The sequence below is a fragment of the Chrysochloris asiatica genome, unplaced genomic scaffold, assembly GCF_000296735.1.
Source record: "Chrysochloris asiatica unplaced genomic scaffold, ChrAsi1.0 scaffold00038, whole genome shotgun sequence".
Taxonomy (NCBI): domain Eukaryota; kingdom Metazoa; phylum Chordata; class Mammalia; order Afrosoricida; family Chrysochloridae; genus Chrysochloris; species Chrysochloris asiatica.
This window is the reverse complement of record NW_006408556.1, coordinates 19,620,998-19,634,893: the sequence shown is the minus strand read 5'-3', so window position 1 is coordinate 19,634,893 and position 13,896 is coordinate 19,620,998. Positions and strand designations below refer to the sequence as shown.

The 13,896-nt window shown below is 40.3% G+C and overlaps 1 protein-coding gene across 1 annotated transcript in view; it reads left to right on the top strand.

Annotated features, from left to right (window-relative positions):
• Nucleotides 1-2,497: 2,497 nt before the first annotated feature.
• GPR110 (G protein-coupled receptor 110) overlaps nt 2,498-13,896 on the top strand; it is a 48,168-nt gene continuing 36,769 nt past the window's right edge. Inside the window, exons 1-3 of the mRNA XM_006860611.1 lie at nt 2,498-2,566; nt 4,282-4,339; nt 10,330-10,479. Coding sequence (XP_006860673.1) covers nt 2,498-2,566; nt 4,282-4,339; nt 10,330-10,479 — 277 coding nt within the window. The remainder of the gene's footprint in view (nt 2,567-4,281; nt 4,340-10,329; nt 10,480-13,896) is intronic.

The following is a 13,896-nucleotide window of genomic DNA, read 5'->3' as shown; positions in this document are numbered from 1 at the left end:
TGGGAGAAGGAAGATTTTTCAGAGAAACAGAACCTGAGAGAAAGAGCTACATGAGAGTCAGACCTTTCCCCATTTGGAAGCAGGCCCTGGCAAAGAGAGAGGGAACTGATGACACTGGTATGCACTGAGAGCGGGTTGGTCTCTGAAAGCTGCTCTACCACATGCCAGGGCACAAATACTACCCAGGAATGTAGATTTAAAAATCGTCCCTGCAACTGGAGGAAAAGTGGGGCAGGGGTAGGAAACAGCACTAGCACCTTTTGCAGTGTGTTTTGTGCTGCATGACAGTGTTATGGAATCAATTTAGTGGAACATGACAATTAAGAAATAAAAATGAATTTTAAAAAATGACAGAAAATGTCCGGTGGTGTTTGTGTGTGTGTGTATCTTTTACTATGGGACCAAGTCAAGCAAGTTTGAAAGATGTATTCATCACTTTTGGAAAGCAGAATGCACAAGCCAGAGATAGTGGGACTCAGAATAGTTAAATTTTGATTGAAAAGAAACAAGATTTAACGAATAATCTGGGGTGGGTTTGGGGGTCTGGTGACTGCCTAAAGAAGAGAAATCAATAGGTTTAGGAGGGGTCTTTGGCAAGTGGGAGGTTGGGGGCATGAGAGAGTTATTCATCTAAGGGGAGAAGGAAGATACAAAAGTTGGAATGTGTCACATTGCAGATTGCTTGGTGTCTTCCTTAAAAGCAATAGGTAAGATCTTTACTGAAATGTGGGTCATGTGGTTGTCCTTACTGGGTCTCTTGTGTCTTTTCTATTCTCTTTTAGAGCAGAAAGCAGATGTAGGGGGCAGTGCCGGCAGAGATGGGAGTGTATGGATGAAGTGTTTAAGGTACACCAAGGAAACCTGGATGGAAGAACCTGCCTGTGTTCTCTGCACTGCTAATTAAAGCCACTTCACCTAAAGGTGCCTTACTGAGTTTGAGATCCATATCTTTTCTGTGGAGATGTAAATAGAAGTTTAAGAGGCCATAGAAAAGTATTCTTCCATGCTCTATCAAAGCTGCCCAATAATACCTTCAACAGTGATGGAAATGTACTCTATCTGTACTGTGCAATTTGGTAGCTCTGGTAGTGTAGTGGTTATGAATCAAGCTGCTAATCTCCAGGTCAGCAGTTCGAAACTACCAGCTGTTCTATGGGAGAAAGATGAAGCTTTCTGCTACCGTAAAGATTTACAGCCTCAGAAACCCTGTACAGGGTCGCGATGAGTCAGAACCGACTCGACAACACATAACAACAACAACAACCACTGGTGTTGTGCTGTAGGATCAGCAATGGACTGCTATATCCAAGGTCAGCAGTTCAAACCCACTAGCTGCTTTCAGAAACCCTGTAAGGGTTGCCATGAGTCAGAACTGACTGGATTGCACTTAACAACAACAACAAACCATATGTGACTAGTGTGATGGAGAAACCGAATTTTTAAATTTTTAATTAAATTTTAAATGAAAATAGCTAGAGGAATTTGTTGTTGTTAAGTGTTGTTGAGTTGGTTCTGCTCCATAGTGCCTCTCTATAGGGTTTCTCAGGAGCTGCTGGTGGGTTTGAACTGCTGGCTTTGCAGTTCAAACTGACCTTGCAGTCCAGCGCATTCTCCTGCAGTGCCACACTTTGTTGTTGCTTAGTGCCATTGATTCGAATCTCAGTGCCATGTTAATGGTTACTATGCTGAGTAAGGAGTCCTGGTGTGGCGCTGGGGGTTAATGCACCAGACTGCAAAGCCATTTGAACTGCAAGGTCTGCAGTTCAAGCTCACCAGCTGCTCCTCAGAAACTCTATACAGGGTCACTATGGGTCGGAACTGACTCAACAGCAATTAGCAACAACAACAACATATTAAACAAAGCCGTTTTTGCCCATTTTGCTTTATCTTTGATGTCAAATAACCTGGGTAAAAATGATGATTTTCTAACCATGATTATGTACTGAGTTTTACCCAAATTATTCTGAGATTCTTTTAAAATTGAGCACAATTTGTTGGTAGTTACATCAGCCATAAAAGAGAAATGTGTTGGATTGGTTTATGATTTTTCTTATTCTTAAACATGCCTTCTATTCTAATATTACTGACTCTAAAGCTCTTTGATTCTTTTAATGCACATCTTTACTGAGATGAAAGGGAAACACTGGTGAAATACAAAAGGTATAGTGCTAAATGCATTTAACTGCAAAATTAAACAGCGACTTAAAAATAGTCTTTGTTTAGTCAAACTCGATAGCTTATAGGAAGGTTAAAGAACAATTTTCTAGTACAAAAATGTATTGCCCTCTGCAATGGAAGCAGAAGTGATGGTGTTTCAGGCTATATGAAGTGGAAAATGATTACATACTCAAGGCTTCTGATCTGCTCAATTAGGTACTACCACAGTGTGAATGTTTAGTTTGGGGCTTCCATTACTTATTTTTGAGACTTGGCCTTATATTCCATTGCTCACTCACCTTTATGTTCATGTCAGGGAACAAGGGAGGAACTGCTGAAGATGAAAGTTCCAGTGTTCTGGTTCATGTGGTTCTTCGCAATCACACAAGGGTGCGAAGGTCTCCTGGAGGTGAGTTGGAGCAAGGTCTGTTTTGTTCTCTATACCTCTTCTGCTTTCTCCTGGCACTCTTAGAAACCATCCTACCCCAGGTAGTGAAGTTACATTGTTTAACTTCTGGTTTGCAGCCAGAAGTCCTTGGAATCAGAAGTTTTGTCTCAGCATTGTCAGTATTCTTGTTTCACCCTTAGTTGTGTGACTTTGGAAAAGTCATTTTATCTTTTGGAATGTAAATAACCTAACTACAAAATGAAGACTTCAGATTAAACTTTCTTGAAGATCTTTTTCTGTTCAACACATTCTCTAATAATGGCATTTTTGTAGCTGAAAACGCATATAGATTGACATTTTTGGGCACTCCTTCCTCTGTCTTTTTCATTCCATTGATGCTTTCATCTCGACTCATGGTTTTAACAGCCTGAGAAAAGGAGCTCTGGCAGTACCTTGATTAAGCACTGGACTGCTAACTGAAAGATTGTCAATTCAAACTCACCTGCCACTCCATGGGAGAAAGATGTGGCAGTCTGCTTCTATAAAGATTACAGCCTTGAAAACACTATGGGGCAGTTCTACTCTGTCTATAGGGTGGCTATGAGCAGGAATCAATGGTAACAGGTTTAGTGAAACCAGATTTATACAGTGAAACCTATGGAAGCTGAAACTCAGTGGGACTGCCTTGTTCTCTTGTCTCGAAAATCTGCTGCCTTTGACACTTTTCAATCTCTCTATTAGTAGGAAATATTTATTTGAGTTGTTCTCTGACAGGTTCCCACCTTAAACAGATTCCTGCTTTCTCAGATTTTACTGTCTCTCCATCTCAGATTTTTTCCCTGATCTCCACACTCATATACCCAGTACCTACTTAATATCTCCACTTGTATGTCCAAAACGTCCCTTAATATGTCCAAACTCAAACTCTTGTGGCATTATTATCCTTCTAGCTGGTTAAGCAAAAAGCTTGGTGTTAAACTCGATTCTTCTTCCTTTTCACATTCTGTATCCAAACATAGGAGTCCTGGTGTGGCACTGTAGGATAAGCAACCACAGGTTAGCAGTTCAAACCCACCAGCTGCCCCTTGGAAATCCTATATAGTACTATGTGTCAGCTAGCACTTAACAACAACAACAACATGAAAAAATAAGCATTTTATTTTTGCTTTATCTTTAAAATATACCCAGAATCTAACTAATTCTCACCCCCTCCATGACTACTACCCACATGATTACGTCACTATGAGAGCCCCATTGTTTCTGTGCTTATTGATCTGCAGCATGGTTACAGAGCTGAATTTTCTGCAAAGTAAATGAGAGTGTGCCTCTCCTCTGCTTAAAACGATCTAATGGTTTACCCTCTCGCTCAAATTGAAGCCAAAGTTCTTACCATGGATTATAAAGATGTACCTAACCTGCTTCCCTGCAGACACCTTTCATGTCTCCCTTTCTGCTCTTTCCCAGCTGCACTGGCCTCCTCACTTTGCCTCCACATGCAAAGTAGATGCATAGCCCTGGCCTTTTGTACTTGCTTTTCCCTCTGCCTAAAAGCTCTTCCTTAAGGGATCTTATCCCTCCATTTCATTCAGGTCTTTGTTCAAAAGTTGCCCCATTGAGGCCTTTCCTTGCTTGGATGTCAGATTTACAATTTCAATTATTTGGGAAACTAAAATAGGCCTTATGAGGTACAAACTCCAAAGACTCATCATAACTACTTTTGTTTTTTTTCTTAACAGAGAAATGATGGCATCAGAACAAAAAGAGAACTCATTATGGATAAGAAAAGGCATCCAGGTGAGACTTCATTATACAGCATGGTCAAGAGACCTGGGTTCAAAACCATGCAGTGCTTCTTGCTGTTGTATGATTTGGGGCATGTATTTAATGATCCCAACATCTGTGAACTGAAAAGAGGAAATGAAAATTGTCCTGGAGTGGCACCAGACCTCAAGGTCGGTTTGAACTGCAAGGTGGGCCCTTTAAATTCACCAGCTACTCCTCAGAAACCTTACACAGGGTCACTATGAGTTGCAACCAACTAGACAGTACTTAACAACAACAAAGACAATTATCAAGGCACTTGTGAGAATGAAATAATCTAATGTGAGTGTTAAAATCATAGTGAGACACTATGTGAGTTAATGTGCTGGACTGCAAAGTCTGTTTGGACTCAAGGTCAGCTGTTCAAGCTCACCAGCCACTCCTCAGGAACCCTATACAGGGTCATTATGGTTTGGAACCAACTCGGTATCCCTTAGCAACCACCACCACAACAATATGGTTGTATTATCTTGCATGCCTAACAAATAACTCCTCCATACACTTTGTCTCTTACCTTAGCCTAAAAATGAATTGGGTCATTGTGAAAATGGCATGGGGGGTTTTGTCTGACCTCTTCTGACTTCACAAGGGGGAAAGAGAATCAAAGTCAACATCAGCCCAAGGCTGATCCCTATCAGACATGGCTCTACCCTACAAATTTTACCAATTCTGATAACTGTCTTTCCCACAGCACTCTCTACTTCTCTGCTGGCTTTAGTAAGTCATTGCAATGGTCATACAGAAGTCACAGACAATATGCATGGCGATGGAGTGCATTAGAGAAGTTAACAGGTTAAAGCTCAGGATGAGATATTCTCATATACAGTGCTTTAGTCAGGAGCACCTCTTGCAATCTGTGCCCTGCATGCCTCCTTCTCTGGTCCTTGGCTTCTCAAGCACATGGCCCCTAGGCCTTTGCTCTGTTTCAGCATTGTTACAAAGCTATTTTAGCACTGCCTAGAAGAAACTCTGGTAGTGTAGTGGTTGCGAATCAGGCTGCTAACCTCAGGGTCAGCAGTTTGAAACTACCAGCTGTTCTGCAGGAGAAAGATGAGGCTTTCTGCTCCCCCAAAGATTTACAGCCTCGGAAACCCTGTACAGGGTCGCTATCAGTCAGAACTGACTCCATGGCACACAACTCCAAAACACCACTCATCTGCCAGTTTGTCATACTGTGGTAGCTTGTGTGTTGCTGTGATACTTACTGGAAGCTATGCCACTACCATTTTAAATAACATCATGATAAAGTGAGAAAAGATTGAAGTTGTCACAGATTTCGTTTTGCTCAGATCCACAATCAGTGTTCATGGAAACATCAATCAAGAAATCAAATGATGTATTGCATGAGGCAGGTCTGCTGCAAAAGACCTCTATAAAGTGTTAAAGAGCAAAGGTGTCACTTTGAGGACTAAGGTGCACCTAACCCATGTCATGGTATTTTCAGTCACCTCATATGCATGTGAAAGTTGGACAATGTATAAGGAAGACTAGAAAAACTGTTATGTTTGTGTTTTGGTGTTGGAGAAGAATACTGAAAGTACCATGGGCTGCCAGAAGAAAAATCTGTGTTGGAAGAAGTGCAGCCAGACTACTCCTTAGAAGTCAGGATGTTAAGACTTTGTTTCTCATACTTTGGACATGTTGTTAGGAAGGACCAGTCCCTGGACAAGGACATTATGCATGGTAAAGTGAAGGGCCAATAATATGAGTTGACTCAGTGGCAGTGCCAATGGGCTCAAACTTAAAAATTGTGAGGATGGTACAGAACCAGGTAGCATTTTGTTCTGTTGTGCATAACGTCACTCTAAGTCATAGCTGACTCTACAGCACTAACAAAGCAACAACATAAATACCCAAAAGGCACTCCTCTCTGCCTTAAGTAAGACCAGCCTGAGGCACTACCCTCTGTGTGCTTGCAAACCTGGCTCCTACTTTAAGTGACTGAAGGCACTTCATTCTGCAGACAAATCTCCTGCCCAAAGGTACTCAGTATTTCTGCCTCTTTGGCCAAAGAAGCCCACTACTCTGTCTTAATACTCTCGGCTCGCACTGCTGCCACTTTCCCTGTATTGCAGCTCTCTGTCTCCTGAATTGACGAGGTTCAGCTCGAAAGGATCATGGGTCCAAAGAACATTCTCCTGGCTTTCTTCATGGTAGTGAAGAAACATATTTGTTTCAAATATGTTGTTGTTGTTAAATGGTGTCCAGTTGGTTCCAACCTATAGTGGCCCCACATAGGGTTTCCAAGGAGTGTCTAGTAGGTATGAATCTCTGACCTTGCTGTTCAACCCGACCTTGTAGTCCTGAGCATTATCCTGAACACCATGTAGCTCACTTTAAACTAGTGGGAGGATGGTCAAACTGACCAATTCCCATGTTAAGAGTTCAATATGTATGCGTGGTCCCACCCAGATATTTGGTGGGAGTTACAAAGACCATGACTAGAAGTTATCTCAAGTAATTACTGGGTCACAGTTACAAAATTAAATGTGTGCATCTGTCTGATATTTCAAACACCAGATTGTTTCTTCATGGATACAGTGATGCACAGAACTGGTTGTTAGATCCTTGGTCAGTCCACCAAAGTTTTTATACCACTGGATGAATTGGCTACACATCAATGTGTTCATTGTACCATAGAATCTATACCCATATGCTACCACAATTCCTTGAGAAAATAAGATGGATATTTTAACTTGGAATGCTGCAAATATAGCTTTTCTGGCCAAAAAAAAAAAAAAATGACAGTACGACTATGGCAAGTATTTACTGAGCTGTTACTTTGTGCCAGGCGCTATGTTAAGTCCATTAGATAAATTAAATCCTCACATTGACACTCTGAGTTAGGTGCAGTAATCCTTTTTTTTTTATAGACAGTGAAATTAAGGCACAGAGCTAGGGGCAAGAGCCAAGATTCAAACCTAGTCAATCGGGCTCCGAAATCAATGCCACCAAGCCTGACAATGTCATTCGTCCCCTCTTCCCCTACCTCTCACCTGGGTGGGCAGGAGAAGTGGGAATCCTTTTGGCTTCCTAACTCTTGGGACAACTCCCAAGGCCTTGGACAGGGTAGGAGTTCCAGCCTAGAAAGAGATGGGGGAGAATAAGGGATAATGCTGAGGCCCTGCAGTGTGTGATGGGGCATTATGGAGACAAACCTCTTTTGTAAATGTCCTCAGATTTTTCTCTGTCTCCGTCCACATCCTGTTATCCATTTCCTTTTTTTCTGAGAAGCCTGGATTTGATCCATCTGCTATACTTCGGTATAAAACTAACGTCTGCCTTGCTCTTCAGGGTTCTTAGGAAATGGGACCGTCTCATAGATGATCCCCATCTAATATTTCCCTGAAGACAGTATTGTGCTGTCCTGAGAGTCTAAAAGATGTTAAAGAGACCTAGGATTTAAAAAAATGCTCACCCATTTTCTCGTTTTCTTTAAATTATTTATCATTCTTTATCTGGCATCCCTACATGAGCTTCAGAGGATCTTGGATCCCCCTGGAATTTTATTGAAGTTTCATGTGAATGCGTCCAAATGAATGTGGAGTGGGGGAAGACTCCCAGCATCCCTCTTCTCTCCCAGCCTAAAACAATAAGAAACTTTTCTCTAGGGAAAGAAAACACTCTCAGAAATGCTGATGGTGAGAGTGACAGCTCCCAAGGGCTGAAGGAAGATTAGTTTTCTTTTGATTTTGTATTTCATGGGAATACTCAAGCTCAGTTAATTAATAAAATATTTTTTACAGCAAAAGGAAGAATTGTTTTGGATAAAAGAGAGTCAAACTAAGGATTTTATATTGGAGATATTTCAAGGAGACTAGAACTGAGGAAGAGGGAAAAGTGACTAGGACTTTCTTACTTCTCCCTTCAGTTTTTTTTTTTTTTAAACAATTGTAATAATATTTACATAACTTAAAATTTGCCACTTTAACCATTTGAAAGTGTATAATTTAGTGGCATTCTGTACAGTTACAATGGTGTGCAACTATTACCTATACTTAGTTTCAGAACATTTTCATTGCTCCAAGAGGAAACTCCATACCTATTAAACACTCTCTCCCTATTTACTCTTTCCCCCAACCCCTGGAAATCACCAATCTGCTTTATGCCTTCATGTGTTTCTCTAATCTGAATATTTTACTTAAATGGAATCATCCAATAGGTGGCCTATTACACCTGACTTTTCCACTTAGCTTCTTTTGAAATCCATGCATGTTGATTGTGTCTCAATACTTCATTTATTTTTATACCTGAATAATATTCCATTGTTATGGATAAATAAATTCTGTTTATTCATTCATTAGTTCATGGACATTTGGGCTCTTTCTACTTTCTGGCTACTATGAATAACACTGCAATGGAAACATTCTTCTACAAGTTTTTGTTAGAACACTTATTTTAGAGTCTTTTGAGTATATAACTAGAAATAGAATGGAGAAAAGATTGAAATTGTCAAGGACTTCATTCTTCTTGGATCAACTGTCAACACTCACGGAAGTAGCATTGAATAAATCAAATGACGTATTGCATTAGGCAAATCTGCTGCACAAGACCTTTTTAAAGTATTGAAGAGCAAAGATGTCAGCTTGAGGACTAAGGTGTGCCTGGCCCAAGCCATGGTATTTTCAATAATCTCATATGGATGTGAAAGCTGAACAGTGAATAAGGAAGACCATAGAAGAATTGATGTATGTGAATTATGGTGTTGGAGGAGAATATTGAAAGTGCATGGGCTGCCAAAAGAACCAATAGATCCATTTTGGAAGAAGTGCAGTCAGAATGCTCCTTGGAAGCCAAGATGGCCAAACTTCGTCTCTCATACTTTGGACATATTGTCAGGAGGAACCAGTTGCTGGAGAAGGATATCATGTTTGGTAAGATGGAGGGTCAGAGAAAAAGAGGAAGACCCCCAAGGAGATGGATTGGCCAAGTGGCAGCATCAATGGACTCAAGCGTGGCAACAGTAGTGAGGTTGGCCCATTGGGCAGTGTTTCATTCTGCTGTGCATTAACTCACTATGGGTTAGTACTGACTCGACGGCACATAACAACAACAACAACATAGTGACTGGAGGAGCTCTGGTAGCATAGTGGTTACGAATCGGGCTGCTAACCTCAAGGTCTGAAGTTCGAAACTACCAGCTATTCCATGGGAGAAACATAAGGCTTTCTGCTCCCATAAAAATTTACAGCTTTGAAAACCCTGTGCAGGGTCACCGTGAGTCAGAACCGACTCCACAGTACTTAACAACAAGTTAGTGGCTGGCATCCTAGTGTGGCGCTATGGGTTAATACACTGGACTGCAAATTTAGTTTGAACTGCAAGGTTGGCAATTCAAACTCACCAATTGTTCCTGAGAAACCCTATATAGGGTGGCTATGGATTGGAACTGACTCAACAGCACTTAACAACAATATAGTGAACCACTGAACACCTGATGAATAGCAGTGGAACATTGTCAGGTATAGTGCCAGAAAACAAGCCCCTCAGGTTGGAAGGCACTCAGAATACAATTAGGGAAGAGATGCCTCCTCAAAGTAGAATTTCCCCTAATGATGGCAGCTGGTGGTGGTGGCAGAATGACTGGAATTGATGGATGTCTTTTCACATGCTTCTTGATCATTTGTACGTCTACTTTGGTGTTCCCTTTAGTCTTGACAGGGGGGATCCTCTCTGGATGTTCCCGGACAAAATGTAAAATCTGAGTAATACTGAGGGTGGGAACAGGAGCATTGGGGGCAGCTGGACTGGTAGGAATGAGGGGAAAGACACAGGTGGAAGTGTCTCATGTTCATGCTATGGAATTTAGTTGTTAGTTTCTCTGTAAGTAGAGGTCAGTAACGACAGTTTGTATAACCCATGACCTCCAGAACAAGCATCCTGGTTACTTCCCAGTCACTTCCTCCACAATTGCTCCCTCACAGACAGAGACAAGAGGATTCTGACTATTTTTCTCTCTCTAGGCCCAGTGCAGGAATATGAACTGCTTCTTCAGATGGGCTATAGAGATTCCAATGAGAAAAAGAACTTGAGAAATTTTCTGAAGCTCCTTAAGCCTCCATCATCATTGTTACATGGGCCAATGAAGATTGTTGGTGCAAAGGCTACCACATGTAAGTCAACTCGGCACTGAGAGTACAAATGGGTAAGGGAGGTGCATTAGTTAGAACTGGTTAGGTTGATGGGAAGCAAACATTCCTACAATCTTTGTGGCTTGAAACAATAAACTTTTATTTATTCTTCATGATAGACATATCCATGTCAGATTCATAGAGGGGTTGTATTTCAGTAGTCTCTTGGGGAACCCAGATGAATGAATCAGCCATTACCTTGAATATGTTCATTGCTGAGCCAAAGGGAAATAAAGCACTTAGAAGCCTCAAATAGGCAATTGAATTTTCTAACTCAAAAGTGATGCACATTAATTCCACTAACAGTCTATTGACCAGAAATGACTCCATTACCTCACATAACCACATAAGGCTGGATATGCAAGTCTACTGTTTGCCTGGAAAAGCAAGGATATTTGGTGAACATCAGTAACAACAGTGGGGTTCAGAGTAGTTAAACAACTTGTATAAAGCAGTGCTTGTCAAAGTTGGTGTCCAGACCAGCAGCTTTCGTTGTTGCTGTTGTTGTTAAGTGGCAATGAGTCAGTTCTGACCCATAGCTACCCTGTACAGGGTTTCCGAGGAGCAGTTGGTGAGCTTGAACCACCGACCTTGCAGTTCAAACGGCTTTGCAGTCTGGCATATTAACCCACAGCGCCACATCAGATGCCATCAAGTCAATACTGACTCATAGCAATCTTATGCACAACAGAATGCAACACTGCATGGTCCTGCATCATCCTCATAATTGTTGTTATGTTTGAGCCCATTGTTGCTACCACTGGGTCAATCCATCTTATTGGGAGTCTTCTTCATTTTCACAGACTCTCCACTTGGCCAAACATGGTATCTTTCTCCATGTCTGAAGTATAAAAGACAAAGACTTGCCATCCTTGCTTCTAAGGGACATTCTGGCTATAGTTCTTCCAACACAGATTTGTTTGTTCTTCTAGCAGTCCATGGTACTTTCAATATTCTTCTCTAACATCATAATTCAACTGCATTGGTTTTTCTATAGTCTTCCTTATCCATTGTGCAACTTTCACTTGCATATGAGGTGACTGAAAATACAATAGCTTGAATCAGGTGCATTTTAGTCCTCAAAATTTTCTCTTCGCTTTTTATCACATTAAAGAGATCTTTTGCATCAGATTTCTCTAATGCAATAATATATTGTTTGATTGCTTGACTGCTGCTTCCAAGAGTGTTGATTGTGGACCCAGACAAAATGAAGTCTTTGACAACATCAATCTTCTCTCCATTTATCATAATGGTATTTTATTTATTGGTTCAGTTGTGAGAATCTTTGTTTGCATTTAAGTACAATACATACTGAAGAGTGTAGTCTTTGATCTTCATTAGTAAGTGTTTTAAGTCCTCTTCACATCCAGCAAGCAAGGTTGTGTCATCTGCATATCAGTTTCTTAATTGAGTCTTCTACAGTCTTGATGCCACATTCTTCTTCATATTTCATAGATTGTTTGATTAGCATATGCAGATTGACTAAGTATGTTGAAAGGACCCCTATACACACCTTTCCTGATTTTAAATCATTTGGTACTACCTTTTTCTGTTCAAATGACTGCTTCTTTGTCAATGTATAGGTTTCTCAGGAGTACCATGAAGCCTTATGGAATACCCATTCTTAGCAATGTTATCCATAGTTTGCAATGAACCAGGCAATTGAAAGGCTTTACAACGTCAATAAAGTAAACACCTTTCTGGGATTCTCTGCTTTTAGCCAAGATCCACTTGATGTTAGCTGTGATATCCTTAGTTCCATGTCCTCTTCTGAAACTGGTTTGGATTTCTGGCAGTTCCCTGTTGATGTACTGTTGCAACTATTTTTTAAAATAATATTCAGCAAAATTTTACTTGCATGTCATATTAATGATCTGGCTCAATGATTTCCACATACCGTAGGATTACTTCTCTTTAGAATGGGCACAAATGTGGATCCCTTCCAGTCTGTTGGTCAGTGAATGACTCCAGGGCTGCATTAGTTTGCTTAAACATTTCAATTTGTACTCCCTCAATTCTTGGAGCTTGTTTTTAGCCAATACTTTCAGTGCAACTTGGATGCTCTGCTTAGCATGCTCTTCCCTTTCTGTTTTCTAACTCCAGGTCTTTGCACATTTCTTTGTGATACTTGAACTTGTCTTCTCGATCTACCCTTTCAAATGTTCTATTCGGATCTTTAACTGCATTATTTCTTCTATTTGCTTTAGCTTCTCTACATTCAAAAGCAAGTTTCAGAGTATCTTTTGATGTCCATTTTGGTATTTTCTTTCTTTTCTCCCTTTTTAATGACCTTTTGCTTTCTTCCTGTATGATGTTCTTGATGTCATTCCACAACTCTTCTGGTCTTTGATCATTAGTGTCCAATGCATTAAATCTGCTCTTGAGAAGGTCCCTAAATTCAGATGGGATATATTCAAGGTCATATTTTGGCTTTCATGGACCTGTTTTAATTTTCTTCAGCTTAAACCTGAACTTGCATATGAACAATTGATGGTCTGTTCCACAGTCTGCCCCTGGCCTTGTTTTGTTTGATGATATGGAGCTTTTCCATTGTTTCTTCCCACAGATGCCGTCAACTTGATTCCTGTGTAGTCCATTTGATGAGGTCCAGGTGTATAGTCATCTTTTATGTTGTTTGAAAAAAGTATTTGCAATGAAGAAGTCATTGGTCTTGCAAAATTCTATCATGTGGTCTCCAGCATAGTTTCTATCACCAAGACCATATTTTCCAACTACTGATCCCTCCTCTTTGTTTTCAACTTTCATATTCCAATCACCAGTAATTATCAATGCATCTTAATTGCATATTTGATCAATTTCAAACAGAATAAATTGGTAGAATTCCATTTCCTCAACACTGGTTTTTGTGGTTTGTGCATAAATTTGAATAACAGTGGTATTAACTGGTATTGCTTGTAGGAATATCGAAATTATCCTATTACAGACAGTATTTACCACCTCAGAAACTCAGAGGTTAGGACTCTCTAGGTGATTCTGATGAATGTTGAAGTTTGAAAACCAATGATTAAAAGTCTTTGTAGATGCTAAGTGACAAAATCTGGGTACAAATCTAAATTTCTTAACTTACAGCATATTCATTTTTTTCAAAAAATGTTTTCTTGTGAATTGAGTGAAGGTCTGTAAAATAGATCATTAGTTCCACATTTAGTAAATCATACACTACATGTCATTATCATGATTGCAATCCCTTCCATGTACCATCAGTTAACAATATTTACCTCTGTTGCCTAGCTCTTGTACTCTTCACTGTGTCTTCCATTATCTTTATCTTTCCTGTGCCAACCTCCCTCTTGTACATTGCCTTCCCCATCATCCAGGTTATTTGAGGAACAGTTTTCCTGTTGTATGATTCTTACTTGGCTTTTTTTTTTTTTTTTT